The 13693-nt window shown below is 59.2% G+C and overlaps 2 protein-coding genes across 12 annotated transcripts in view; one reads left to right on the top strand and one right to left on the bottom strand.

Moving 5' to 3' along the window:
* PGS1 (phosphatidylglycerophosphate synthase 1) overlaps window positions 1-12570 on the top strand; it is a 41996-nt gene extending 29426 nt beyond the window's left edge. For 3 of the 11 annotated variants that reach the window (XR_012376212.1, XR_003205706.2, XR_012376211.1), the window contains 5 exons: window positions 3491-3619; window positions 7477-7589; window positions 9796-10575; window positions 10973-11044; window positions 11359-12570. Coding sequence is in view for 2 of the 11 variants with exons in the window: in XM_025859573.2 (XP_025715358.1) it covers window positions 3491-3610 (120 nt within the window). In the remaining 9 variants the exon portion in view is untranslated. Of the gene's footprint in view, window positions 1-3490; window positions 4266-7476; window positions 8069-9795; window positions 10576-10972; window positions 11045-11358 lie in introns of those variants that run through there. The other 8 variants (XR_012376213.1, XR_012376210.1, XR_012376209.1 and 5 more) reach the window with 7 other exon arrangements.
* The window catches only part of DNAH17 (dynein axonemal heavy chain 17), a 95456-nt gene continuing 89004 nt past the window's right edge, over window positions 7242-13693 (bottom strand). Inside the window, exons 76-81 of the mRNA XM_025859575.2 lie at window positions 11473-11652; window positions 10910-11092; window positions 9790-9972; window positions 9324-9467; window positions 8699-8924; window positions 7242-7569 (exon numbers count right to left, since the gene is read on the bottom strand). Of these exons, the coding sequence (XP_025715360.1) occupies window positions 7322-7569; window positions 8699-8924; window positions 9324-9467; window positions 9790-9972; window positions 10910-11092; window positions 11473-11652 (1164 nt within the window). The 3' untranslated portion in view covers window positions 7242-7321. The remainder of the gene's footprint in view (window positions 7570-8698; window positions 8925-9323; window positions 9468-9789; window positions 9973-10909; window positions 11093-11472; window positions 11653-13693) is intronic.

Genomic DNA, 13693 nt, shown 5'->3' with positions numbered 1-13693 from the left:
TGGGCGGTGTTTGCAGAGTCTGGAGGTGGGCGATGTGTGGGCGGGCAGAAACCCTTGGCTGCCTTGGCCCCTTACCCCTGGCCAGGGGACGGTGATCAGCAAAGCAGGTCCCTTTTTCCTTGGGGAGTTCCAGCGTCTTGGAGTTTCTTGTCCTCATGCTCACAGTTGTAATAGGGCTTCTGTCCTTCTGTCTTTCTGTCCATGAGGGGGAGAAGCAAGTGTTCTCCTGAGCGTGGGAGCTGGGGGCTCAGGAAACCTAACCCACTCTGGCTGGCTCAGCCTGTGGGGTGCATTGGCCATCGGGCGCAAGTGGCCAGTCCAGGACCCACCTGCTCCCCTTGGAAGATACAGGTCGGGCCCGTGTTCTCAGCCACTTGGAAGTGAGGAGAGCAGCCCTTTCTCGAGCTGGGGTTGGAGACCCTGAGCCCCGTACTGCTGGTTGGCTAACGGCCCAGAGAAGCAGGGGGAGAACCCCATTTCCTCACTGGGGCAGGGATGCAGGGTGGTTCCCAAAGGGTCAGCAGCTATGTCGGCCCTCCTTCTGTGGTAGAATATTTTATTTTCTGTCTAGAGAAAAACAAAGTTGCTGAGAATTTGTTAGTGCTTTTGTGGGACTGCGTGTGTGGTGGCCTGTGGGAGAGCGCGAGCCCCGTGCCGTGCACGTGAGAGTGGGGCGGTGCCGTGCACTCTTGTCTGTGACCTTTACAGCAAAGCCTTTCCATGGAGGGGGCCAGCTTCCCTCCTGAGTCACAGGAACACAGATAACGCTGCTGTGGGCCAGACCTCAGAAGCCTCGGCTGTTGACTTTGTGAAACTTGTATTCTCCAGTGTTTGGGAATGACTGTTGCGAAACTGTGGGAGCCTTTGTTGCTGGACAAGGGCACGGTAACTGCTTGTCCCTGGGACCTGCCTTCTACCGTCTGGGGACCCCGTCGGCGGCCCAGTGGGGCTGTGGTGCCGGGAAGGCCTTCACGACGAGGGGCCAGAGGAAGTGGCAGCGGTTGTGCTCTGGGTGGCCAGTGTGGAATCTGAGCCGCTCAGCAGGTTTCTTGCTAACGGGAGGCTTCCAGAAAATGAGGAAGCCTCACAGCTGAGGCTCCAGTTGGAGTCACTGATGCGAGAGGGGCAGGGCCGCACCCCAGTGGGGTCTGCTGGACTTCTGGACCAGTTGCACAGACGCCTCGGTCTGTGAGCCCCTGCCCTGGGGCAGTAGAGTTGTGGGTGTGAACTGGGCCTCAGGCCGGGACCAGTTCCCCAGAGATCTGGGTTGATTTGTGGGGGCAAGTCCCCCAGGCCTGTGCCCCAGGGTCCTGGTACTGGCCCCTCTCCCCGACCTCCTGAGTGAGGGGATTGAACCCACATCCTGGATCTGGAGAGAAGCTGGGCCGGTTGTGGTCAGGAGCTGTTTTCCCAAATGACATATTTGGGATATTTTCCTTTTCTTCCCAAACCTGAATCCCAGGGGCTTTAGATCGTGGGAGGGTGGCAGTTCAGTTCACGCCCCTGCAGCTCTTCCTTTCTTCCGAGGCACACTGATTTCTGTGCTTTTGAAATGCAGAAACACGTTTCTAGATAATTCCACCTATATACTTAGATGCAGGGACTGCAGCCCCCCACTCCTGCCAGGTGGCCCTACAGTGCCTGGTCCTGGGACTGCCTGGTCCTGGGACTGCCTGGCCACACAACCTCCCCACGGCCCAGAAAGTCCCTAGAACCCCGGCCACCCGTGTCCCTGCTCCCTGTCTTCTCGGGAAGATACAGGGAAGGGCCCTATTTGTATCGCACTGGGAATGGAGAGATATTTTTATCAGAATCCGAAACCCCTCCCCTCACTTAGTACGCACTATAAAAACTGAAAGCTTCCTGGTTTTGTTCAGAGAACACGGTTTACCACTTGTGACCTGAGAAAGACTCCCTCGAACAGCATTCTAACTTTGATCAGCTGACTTCCTTCTCCAGCCCTGTTGTGGGGTCTGTGAGGAACCTTAAGTGTTTCTGGTAATTTAATTGAAATCTTGGCTGCGTATTTGTTTGAAAGCATAAAGCTGGAGCTGGGTCTGTGGAGACTTCTGCAGGCTCGCCCTCCAGGCCCCCAGGCGCCGCCTCCGTCAGGCACGTCCAGCCAGGGACCGGGGCCCTTGCCGCTGGCAGCCAAGAGCCTGCTCAGCTTGGAAGTGCCGCATGGACCCTGGCTCCGAGAGAGTGGAGAGGGCATGAGCCTGAAAACCATGCAGAGAGAGTCGGGCTCCTGGGTCTGCCTGGACGGGAAAGCTGTGGACACTTCCCGCCGTGTCCTCTGACCCCGTTCTTGCTGGGTCATCCCTGCCCCCAGGGAAGAGCCCGTTCAGCTCCCCGGCTGGGTCCAGCAGCGTCATCCCAGTGCTCCCTCTGGTGCTCCTGGGCTCACAGCGGGCCCTGCTTTCAAGGCCATTCTGTCGGGTCCTCATGATAGTGCGGGCTAGTCGGTATTTTCCAGACCAACGGATGCAAGATCCAGAGTGATCGCCCTCTCAGCCCCAAGTGGTGGGGCCTAGTAGGATCACTTCCTGGCCACTTCGTCAAATACCTTACTAATGGGAACATGGGACTTGGAGGGTGTATTGTTTAAGAAAGTGTTTTCTCTTAAAGATTCTGAGCACAATTTAAGAGAAGGCGTATACAAGTGTTTCAAACCCATTTTTAAATATAAAATAAACATGCATTGTAAAAATTTAGAAAAATTGGAAGACGTCTGCCTCTGCTTTCAGCAGTGTCCCTGAAGTCACTCCAAGGACGCCCTCTCGTTCTTGGTGTGTGGAAAGGCGCGACCGGTCTTTTTAATGAAATTAGGATTATATTCTCTGTGTCGTCTTTTAGAACGCGATCAGCGTGCGGTGCATGCTGGTTCGTCACACGGGTTTATTATCTTTAATTAGTTGTGGTGGACATTTAGGTGGTTTCCAGTTTTTCCCTATCATAAACGTCGCTGTAACAGATGGCAGCACACAGATCTGGAGTGCGTGGCTTTCTTCTTGGGATATATTCTTGCAAGGGGTGTTTCTTAAGGCTTTGATACCTGTTGCCAAGCTGCTCTCTGGAAGATGCTGTGACCCCGTATCCAGCAGCAGAGCACACGGCCTCTGTCGGCTTGGGGTCACCGCAAGACAACAGCTTTTTGCCAACTTGAGAAAAGAGAAACCCTCCCATTTCAAGAACGTGTCTTTAAGTTGCACAGCCTTATTTAGTGAGGGTGATTGTGTGCTTTATTTCTGCCAGCTCTACTTCACTCCATGTCATCTGCTCCACACACATGTTGGTCTTAAAAGGGTAGGGATGCGCGGGCTTCTTAGCTTGCTCGCTAGGGCGGGTTTGACAGGGAGGCTCGTAGGCCGCCTCCCCTGCCTGGCACCCCAGCACCCCTGCGCCCCAGCCGGCTGGGGTGTCGGGGCCGACGGGCCATGTCACGCAGTGCTGTGGAGGACCCTAACGCCTGTTTGTTCCTCTCCCTCAGGAGCAGGAGCAGCTCTACTTGCGCTCAGGTGTGGTGTCATCTGCCACCTTTGAGCAGCCGAGTCGGCAGGTGAAGCTGTGGGTGAAGATGGTGACTCCGCTGATTAAGAACTTCTTCTGAGGATGACAGGTGCTGCCTTGCGAGGCCACGTGTGGGGCCGGGGCTTCTGTCTCTGGGGGGTGGTGGTTCCCAGGACCTCTGTCCCGCGGGTCACCATGGTTGTCACCAAAGTTTTCCAGGCCCGAAGCTAGATTGGGTGGCCCTGTCACCTCACACCAGCACTGCGGACCAGGCTGGCATCACTAAGCGGCAGCCAGGGCGGTGGGAGCAGGAGGAACGCTCGGTGGCAGGACATGCTCTGCCCACCTGGGAGGGGCCTGCCACTGGGGATGGAGGCTTCCGCCGAGTGCCCGGAGCCACCAGCTGGGGCCCGTGGTGGGACGCGAGCAAGGCGGACCCAGGCTGCTGCTTGGCTGTGCAGCTGCCGGTAGAGGTGGGGCCTCTCCCGAGGGACCCTGCCCACCCCCCGGATGGCCCCAGAGGGGACCCGTCTCTCGGCTCTGGGTGGGGATGTTGGGCAGCCAGCCCAGGTGCGGGGAAGGGGTGAACACGGTTCCACGGCGGGGGCTCCCTTGGGTGCTGGTGCCGGGCTTCTCTCATTAAAACAAAATCATATTTAATTTCGTCATTTAGTTTTTCCTCCATATTTTCATTACTTATTTTATTATTTTATTCAAATAATATACAAATTTAGAAATAAATGCTAGAGATCTGACACCGAGTAGCTGTGGTTCCTGCCTCTCTTGCCTCCCGAGCAGCCACTTTTGACTCTCTCTCCTGTTTCTTCTGACGTTTGCATGGTGGTCTGTATTTCTAGATAATATGTGTATATTGCCACCCCCCCAAATACAAAGTCTCATAAAAAACCCCACCCCAAACCTTGTACCAGTATTACACCTGACTGAAACATGAGCAAGAATACCTTAGTGTCATCAAATACCCTGAATGTGTTCACAGTTTCAGTTTGCCTTATATTTTTTATTTTATTAAAATTTTTCTGTGTGTTTGACTTGAGGTTGCGGGTAAGGTCCGGTATGATATGGTGACATGTCACCTAAGTCTCTTTTCATCTGTGGGTTTCCCTCATTTTTTTTTTCTTTGCAAATTTTTTGTTGAAGAATGAACCTCATTTTTATTGCATCTGCCTAAAACATGGTTTGTGTCACCTCACAGCAGGGTATCTTCAAAACACGTAGCGTGTAGATTTGTCACAGGCCAGGGTGCCCCCCTCTCCCCCTCACTGCCCTATGTCTCCAGGAGCAGATTTCAAAACCTTGCTGCCCAATCTCTACATCTCCAGGTGCTTGAACCTTGCACAAAGACCTTCCTAAGAGAAGGCCTTCGGGCCCCAGGGTATGGCTGCTCATCCTTTGTCAGGGCGGGTTGCTTTCCACCCTGCACGTTGCCCCAGAAGCCGCTTCACGTGGCTCCCTCCCGAGGACTGGCTGCTGCCGATGGTCCCCTTCGTGGGCTCTGGAAGGCGTGATTGGCCTCGTCCACACAGCCTGGCTGTGTGTGTGGCGCTCTCCAGTGCTGGGAGCCTCGACGAAGGCTGAGAGCATGTGCAGCTCCTCCCCGCCAGGGCCGGCAGATCTGCAGGGTTTAGTGGGTGGGAAGCGGGTGGAGTGGTGGCCGTGGCTACACTGCTCCGGGGCAGCAGCACGTCCATTAACACTGTTTGCCTTCAAACTAGTTACTAAATTGTCCTGTGGGACAATTAGACTAGAGAAGCCAAAAGAATGTGCCAGGGCACTGGGTTTGTTTGGAGAGAGGCTTTCGGTAAACAGCATTCACATTCCTGCAGATTCTGTGGGACCAGAGTCAACATTGTGCCACAGCCCGGCTTGAGCAATCAGGGCCTGTGTCCTCCATGCTCAGCTGCTCCCTTTGTCTCTGCTAACCACCTCAAGCCGGCCCCGGCCCTCCCGCCGGGTGCTCCCTCCGGCCCCCCAGGAGGCAGGGCCTCCAGGTCCCACAGCACCTGCGGAGGCACCATCCCTGGGTCCCTGTCACTGGATGGCGACCCAAAGGTGAATCATCTCTTGGAAAGTTGGGAGGTCATTTTGTCAGCTAACCACAGTACGTGTGGAAGAAATTGCTGTTTTATTTCAGGCTCTACAGGCAAAATTGCAAAACCTTCCCATTTTGTGGTTATTACCAGGGATTAAAACTGAGTTGCCTGGTGGCTGCTGGTAGTTGTCTAGTCCCAGGAGTGGCGGCCGCTCCGCTGGCTCTCCGGCTGGGACACGAAGGGCAGCAGCGACCCCTCCTGGCCGGCAGAGGGGCTGCCCAGCAAGCGCTGTGGGAGCTCCGCCTTCCTGCAGGGCAGCCCCAAAGGGCTTGGACTCTCAGCCACCACCCCCGAGTATGGGAGGGGCGTTTTTCCTTCTCTTTTTTTGAGTCCCACCAGGCCCCAGGACTGTTGAGATTGTTACCTTAGGTGGAGTCTCCTCTCTTGCGGTACCAGTGAGACTACTTGGAAAAAAGTTCTCACAGAACTTCAGGATCAGATTGAACTTAGCCCGAGGCCAGATGCTCCTGGAGGGCCTCCTGTGCTCTGTATGTGAGCCCGAGAACATCAGGGGTGTCAGGCTTCCGCGGGGGTTTGCGGGCTCTGCTAGCTGCCTTCCCTGTGCTCCCCAGCGTTCTGGCTCCTCCCTCCCTCCCCTTGTGTGCGCTGCCGGCCCGGCCAGCCCTGAATGGCAGCCCACTCACTTGGCTGGAATGGCCGCGGAAAGTCAGGGCCTGAGGCGTCAGCCAGGTCATCCCAGGGTAGCCCTGGGACCAGCACGTGCCGGCCCCCGGGTGCAGCGGGCTGTGTGTGCTTGGGGTGCTTTTCCTCATCAGACTGGTGGTTTTCCTTAGTCCTGTCTCCCTGGACAGGTTCCGGGGCCCAGAACACAGAGACGCAGAGGGCGGGGGTGTCGGCCTTCCCGTGCTCGCTGCAGCGCATGTCCCCCGGGGAAGTCAGGATCCCCGGCTGCTGGGCACTGGCCCTCTGGTGCTGGCACTGCCCATGCCCCAGCTCGCCCGGCCGCAGTCGGGGTGTGGCGGGGGACACCCCGGGATGTGGGGACCGCAGGGGCGGGAGGAAAGGAAGGTGCTGTGCCTCCTGAAAAGGGACCCACGGCCTCCTGGAGTTATTGTGGACATGACAAGCCTGTGACCTCCAAGGACACACGTTAAGGTGGTCCCAGGAACCGAGTTCGTAATGTTCTCTGTGCACGCTCAGAAAGTGGGCTGTTGAAAGTACAAAGTTGCCTCTGGACTGGCGTGTCTCAGCTCCTGGGACCTGGGAGGGAGGAGGCTTTGTCTGAATCAGGAAAGGTTCTCTGTCCTTGGGAGAAGGGAACAACGCCTCAGGGGACTGTGTGGAGGTGGCAGTTCCTGCTGGTATGGATGCCCTGGCCCCTCACTGGTGGGTTGCTTGCGTGGTGCATCAGGCCAGAGGCCATGGCTGCTGTGCCCACACCTCTGAGCTGCTTGTGGGCCGGCAGGGTTTGGGGGCTGGGCTCCTGGGGGGCTCGCCTCAGCAGCAGGAACAGGGGAGTCCCCCAGATCCAGTGAGTCAGACAAGCGCAACTTAGTGACTTCTGTTTTAATCCGGCCCGCACCCCCTCTTGAGCGCCGCCCCCACCCTCTGGCCCATCCACCTTGATGTCCTTCTAAAGTGTCTGGGTTACTTAGAACAAAAGGCAACTGTCAGTTCCTATAAAAATAAGTAACAGTTGCAGGGCTGAGTTTCTGATTGTCAACCTGGCACCAGCTGCGCTAGACCTGTAAGAGCAGGGCCGCGCCTGCCAGGATCCACTTGGCTGCCTTCTCTTTGGTCTTGAGGTTAAAGGTCCAGACGTAGGTGGGGCCGCGGATGCGTGTTTTGTACACAGGACACTCATAGATGTTCTTGGTGTCCATGCGGTCCACAGGAATGGCCTTGATGAAGATGACGGGCATGGCTGGCGTCAGTTCCTTCAGCCTGGCTTCAGCGATGACTCCAGTCTGGGTGTCCCAGCGAGCGCCTGCAGGACAGCACGGCGAGGTCAGGGTGGCTCCGTGGGGCTGTGCCTGGGTGCTGTGTGGTGTGCCGGCAGCGAGCCGGGCCGGGGGGGGGGGGCGGGTGCCAGGGGGTAGACTGGCGCAGGCTCGGCTGAAGGTGGGGCTCTGAGCAGAGGACCGGGCAGGAGTGCTGGGCATGCCGGGACCCCCGGGACCCCGCCAGGCGCCTCAGAGGGATAGCTCTGCCTCAAGCTCTCGGGGCCACCCGTTTACATGGGTGGTGTTTTCAGAACTGCCGTCAGCCTTCTCAGCCTCAGTGGAAGGAAGTGGTGGCTGCAGCTGGAAGTCCCAGGAGGTCACATGTGCATTGTCCAGCCTGCGTGTGCATGCGCGGGGCACGCAGTCATAGGTGCACACGCACACGGACCTTTGATTTGCCTTTGACCAGACTGCTGTCGTTTTTACTCACCCTGTTAATGGTGTTCGTGTTCCTGTCATTGCAAAATAAACACGGAGAGCGGCCTCTGCCGTGCTTGTCTCTGACATGGGGGTCGGGGAGCCCTGAGCCTTTGCGGGCTAAACCCTGACACCCCCACGGGTAAGGGGGTGGCGTCGGTTGCTGAGTGGGACAGTTTGTGGTGGAAAAAGCTGCCTCTCAGCTCGACAGGTCTAAGGGACCAGGCTGCCTGGTGGCCCTGAGGCCTCCGCCGGCACAGGACAAGGGGGGTGGGGGCGGCTGGCGCCCTCCCTGCTGCTGCTTGGCCCGGCCACGGGGGGGGGGGGGGGGGGGGGGGGGGGGGGGGGGGGGGGTGGGGCCCCCAACCGTCCGTCTGCCCTGGGCTCCCTGCCCCCAGGCCCTCCGAGAGGGCCATGTTCCTCCTCACTGCCCTAAAGCAGGTGCTCGCACCTAGGGACGCGCCTGCCGTTTCCGGCCAAGCAGAGCCAGGCTGGCCGCCCTGTGCGGCAGGTTTGGTCTCCGGGCGTTGTCTGAGCGCGTTCTCAGCCTCGCGCCACCGTCTCCCCCAGAGTCCAGCTCCCAGCTGACACGCCCCTTCCGCGCGCCTCCCCCACCTGCCCCCTCCCAGCTGGTCTCTGCCCTCCAGCCCAGCGGGACTGGCTCTGGAAGCTGCCTCAGACCGGAACCCTCAGTACCTTCCATGAAGAGCCCGTACACATAGGAGCCCTCTCGGGGTGGTGCCGTCATGTCCTCCCGGTACTTCTTGGTTACTTCCACAGACAGACACATCTTGTCCAGCGGCCACTCATTCTTCCTGGCCATGGACTGCATGATGGCCGTGAGGAAGGACTGGGGGTTGAAGAAGCCCGCCAGCCACACGGTGGTGGGCAGGGTGAAGTCTGTCGTCCAGGCCTCGAGCTCCTGGCGGAAACGTGCTTCAGCAGAGCCCGGTGCCCGCGGGCTCCAGTTTAAATGAGGGAACGGGAGGAGGAGGGTCTGGAGAGGGGCTTCACATCTGAGGACAGTTTGGGGTCCCAAAGGAGGCTTTGACAAGGCGGTTCCCTGGATGGTGCCCCTGGGGCTTTGGGCTCTGGTGCAGAGGGCTGTCGGGCCGCTGTTCCCTCCCTTTTGCAGGAAGCGCCTGCATTGTCAGGCGTCTGTGTAGCCTGGGCCAGGCCCTTCCGGCCCTGCTCTGACAAAGGCCAGGCCAGTGGGGGCCTCTAGGCCTCTGGCAGGGACACGCTCCCCCTTCATAGCCACGGTCCTGCCGGCCCTGGGGGGTGGGGGGTGTGCTGGGACCCCCGGGGAGACTGTCCTCACCCTGATGCGGAGCAACAGGTCGGTGTACCAGGCCGCCAGGCCCATCATGGAGGGGTAGGCCCGGGCCACCCACGGGTCGGGCACGGTGTCGTAGAACAGCGCCGTGGACAGGTCTTCCATGTCGGTCGTGATGGTCAGTTCCCCCTAGGAGACATACGGATGGGGCGCTGGCGGCCCAGGCTGTGCCGCTCACAGGCACGCGGACCTGGCCAGTCCCATGCCTTGTTTCTCCCGCCCCATCCGTGCCGTGAGTCCTCAAAAGTAGTTTGACACAGACCCTGGGTGAGCGCCCCCCGGCTTGACGGGCCTGCAGCTCCGGACCGGGGAACCCAGAGGAGGCAGTACTGCGACAATGCCCAGGGCCTGGGGCTCTGTGCTCTGCAGCTGAGGTGGGGAGTCAGCTTGTGGCGGCCCGCCTACCTCCTAAGTCTTGTCCCTGGGTCCTGGCTGACCTGGGTGGTGTTACCTTCAGCCCCAGGCTCAGCTCCTTCAGCGAGCGGCGCATCTCATTGGTGAGGATGTTCATTCTTTCACATTCCTGGAAGGCGACCACCACGTAGGGGGTCTTCTCAGCCACCTTCGCCATGATCTCGGCCATGTTGAACATCTCCGGGATCTTCTCCAGGATCTCCTCCAGCACGGCCTTCACCTGGAAGTCAGTCCCCGACAAGCCCCGTCACCGCATGTGCCTGCCAGCCCACCCCCAGCGTCAAGGGTCGGGGAGACTGTGTCGGACGTTCACAGCGAGGGCTCCTGGAGCAAAGGGAAGTGGAGTTGCCTGAGAACCAGGGTCCCGGAGGTGCAGCTGCACGTCTGACAAGAGGAGGAGATCTTGGCCAACAGGCTTTGAATATGCTGGTCATCAAAGCCATGGGACTGTAGCCGTGGGAGCTGCAGACATTCCCAAATGAACAGCTTCCTCCCCCATCAGACCAGCTGGTACCCATAGGACTGTGACCTACGAGTCCCCGTGGGGGCTTCTGTGGGGGCCATGCTGATCACACCCTCTCCAGGAGTGGCCCCCACGGCTTGTCTACACCACTGCCGTCAGAAGTCTCATTCCAGTTGTTAGACCAAGAAAGGGCCGTGAGGCCTCACAGCACTGAGGGTCTTCTGGTCCACAATCTGGTCTATTACCAGTAAGCCCAATCTTCAGCTGGCTGTTAACAGACCTTGTCCAGAATTTACTGAACAGTGTAAAGGTGTTAATTGCTCACTAGACGGCAGAGGTAACCCAGGCAACTGAGAACAGGTTAAAAGCTCTTAATGCTGAAGGTTTTTTTGCTTCTTTCCAGTATTAAATGGGATGAGCCCCCCGGGGGTCTTCTAAGCTCACGGGGAGGGGCTGTTCTGATGCCTCTGGGCTGCTGGGTAGGAGCCCCCCCCCCCCCTTGCTGCTTACACACCAGCTGGGCCAAGTTAGAGGCTGCAGGGAGGGAGGATTGGGGGTGGGGGAACGGCCCCTGGGCAGCACCCCTGGGCCTGTTAGCCAGCTCACGCTCCACCCCGGTTTCTGGGGGTGCACTTTTCGACCCCAGGTTCCAGGCCCTGCCCTTTGGCCCTGGGCTGTGTGTTAAGTCTCCTGCCTTCTCCTCACGAGATACTCCAGTGCCTGCTCCTGAGTTGGTCTCTTTGGGCTGCATTTCCAGGACGGTGCGGAACAGTTTCTCTGACGTGACTGTCAAGAAGCCAATCTCTGCATTGGGGTGCAGGCCATACAGGTAGGGACTCTCGGGGGGCAGGTTCTCATTGATGTACTCGTGGTAACCCTGAGAAGGGGTGGTGGGTGAGCAGGCTGCCAAGGTAAAGCCGTGCAAGCTGGAACCCGTGTCCGCCGATCAAGTGTTTCTGACCGGGATGTTCCACCCCCGTCTTGCCGTCTGCACGAACCCCCACAGTTCTCGTTATAACCCCCTTTCTGGCTGCCCCACCCCTCACCCCCCAGCCACATGAACCATCTCCACGCCCCCTCCTCCCCAGAGGCTGTTTCAAGCCAGCTCTCATTTTCATTGCCTGGCTTCTTGCTCAATCGCAGATACTCCGTTTGCAACGCCAGGCTGGCCCCAGAGCTGGCCGGGCCAGCATCACCCTTGGCTGCTGTCACATCACGGGGCGAGCTCGTGTCCCCGAGAGAGAGCCCCCCGCTCACCTTGTAATCCAGGTTGGGGGGGATCTGAAAGCCCGGCGCCAGCAGGATCTCGCCCTCTAGCATCTCTGCCCGCACGTACTCCGCCAGGTACGTCCTGCACAGCCGCCGGTCCCAGTCATCCGTGACGTGGCCGCCGTACATGATTTCTCCAAACAGGTAGCGGAGGTCGTCCCAGGGCACCTTAGGAAGGACGGAAGTGGTTAGAAGTGCCCCCGCCCCTTCGGGGTCTGACTCGGCCGTCAGCCCCTCTTTGGCCATCTCCTGCCTTTGGCTCCTTTGGCGAGGACTGCCTGGCTGTTCCCTCCACCTGAGGCCTGGCCCCTGCCCTGACTGTGACTGCCGGCTGTGTGCTGGGACCTCCAGCTCCACAGGCCCACCCTGCAGCCGCCATTCGCTCCCTCTCGTGGGCCTCCCGTGTCACCCCCGCTCGGAGACACGCAGCCACCCGTGACTCTGTGCGCTGGCCGCCTGACCGGAGTGGTTTCACTCTGCGGTGACTGGGGGTGTCCACTCTTGGGTGCCATTTCTTTTGGCCACAGAGTCCTGTCAGTCACACCTTTATGACGTCTCCGTCCGGTGGCCTGCCTCGCAGTCCCGCTGAGCTTGCCTGGCTCCGAGTTCCCGGTGGCTCCCTGTAGCTGCGCACCCCGCAGGGCTGCGTAGACGGGTAGCACAGCGCCCAGAGCGTGGCTGCCTGACCTCGCAGGCAGCGCGGGCCGCCGCTCCCCGCCACCACCTTGTGAAGCCTGCTCACGTGCTGCCTCCTCCGAGAAGCCGGGGGTTGGGCTCGGCTGCCCGGTCCCCGCACGGTGCCGTCCAACCGGAGCGGCGCGGGGGCCGCAGACAGCAGTCACGTATGCAATTCCAAGTTTGCGAGCAGCCGTGTAAGTAAGAAGATTGTTACAGCAGATGGTCGGCACAAAAACAACGAATCGATACGTTATTTTACACTCTCACCTGCACCACGCTTTTGCCATCCGGTGTGGGTCTCACGCAGTTTGGACGCCACGTGCCCGCGGTTCATCCCGCCACTGCCCCGGGCAGCGCAGGCGGGCGGCCTCCTGACACAGTTTATCGAGTAAAGAACTCGTGCACTCATCAGATGCCTGATTCAGTCTCGTGAATTTCACTCAAAATGTTAATATTCTCTTAAGTGTCATTTTGTGACTTAAAGTTTTTTCTCTGCCTGGTTATCTTGGGTACGTGTTGAGCTGCTTTTTCTGTGTTTTACTTGTTTGCTTTGGGGACAGCTGGCTTCCTCAGGCCTCTCTGACGCCCTGGGCCCCGGGGGCTTCCTCCCAGGGACGCCCTTCCCTGCGGGGTGGGGGCTGTGGCACTAAGCCGGGACGGACACCACCCACCCGTGTTCCCACTCGTGCCGATGGAGTCCCGGAGCGCTCGTCAGAGACAGGGCACCTGGCCTTCCCCTGAGAGTCTGCGTGAGTTGGTCTGTGTTCTTAATGCTCTGGACCACGTCCTCTGGTCACTTAACGTTGTTGAAGGCTGTGAGCTCGGGCAGAGGAGGGGTCATGCCACCACGAGCCTGGTGCGCCCGGCCTGACCGGTCACTGCTCAGCAGGACGGGCGTTCCTGTGTCATTCACTCCTGTCTGGGGGTCGCTGAAGCTCATGGCATGTGTTCTCGAGGTGTTTCCTCCCCACCTCGGTTTCTGTGTGTGTGTGAATAATGGGGCAGGTGTCTGAATAAACGTCTTCAAAAAACTCGAGCACTGTTCCTCCCATGCCAGTCTCCCCAGAAAACATCTCTTAGCCAAACTGCTCCTTCACGGCCGCTCCCCAGCATCTACTTCTTGGCGAGAGCTGGAAGGTAGCTGCGAGGGTTCAGCTCTGCTCCAGGTGAAGCGGACCGCCAGCCCTCCAGCCCCGCCACCTGCAGGTGGAGACCAGCTCCCTTCTTGGGGATAGCTGCCTGCTGGCCCCTTCGGCCCTCCTGTCTCCGGGCATGGGTTTTGCCAGGAACCAAGCCGGTGAGCCACGTGCTGGGCTCAGACTTGGGTGATGGCAGCGCGGGGAGGCCGCCCTGCGGGGTCGCGGCCGGGGGAACGATGGTGTTTGTCCTCAGAGGTTGTCAGACCTTCGGCCACCCGCGGGGAAGGGTATGCGAGGCTGTGGTTGCCGTCCTGCCCTGGCCCTGGCCTCCCTCGCCTCCACCCACATCTTGAGCTTTTTACAGTCGAGTGGGAAACAGGCGGGTGTCCCGA

The sequence above is a fragment of the Callorhinus ursinus genome, unplaced genomic scaffold (assembly GCF_003265705.2).
Source record: "Callorhinus ursinus isolate GAN/ISIS: 27379988/994484 unplaced genomic scaffold, GSC_fseal_2.0 scaffold68, whole genome shotgun sequence".
In the NCBI taxonomy this organism is placed as follows: Eukaryota; Metazoa; Chordata; class Mammalia; order Carnivora; family Otariidae; genus Callorhinus; species Callorhinus ursinus.
Note: the sequence above shows the minus strand (reverse complement) of the source record. Positions and strands in the feature narration are given on the sequence as shown.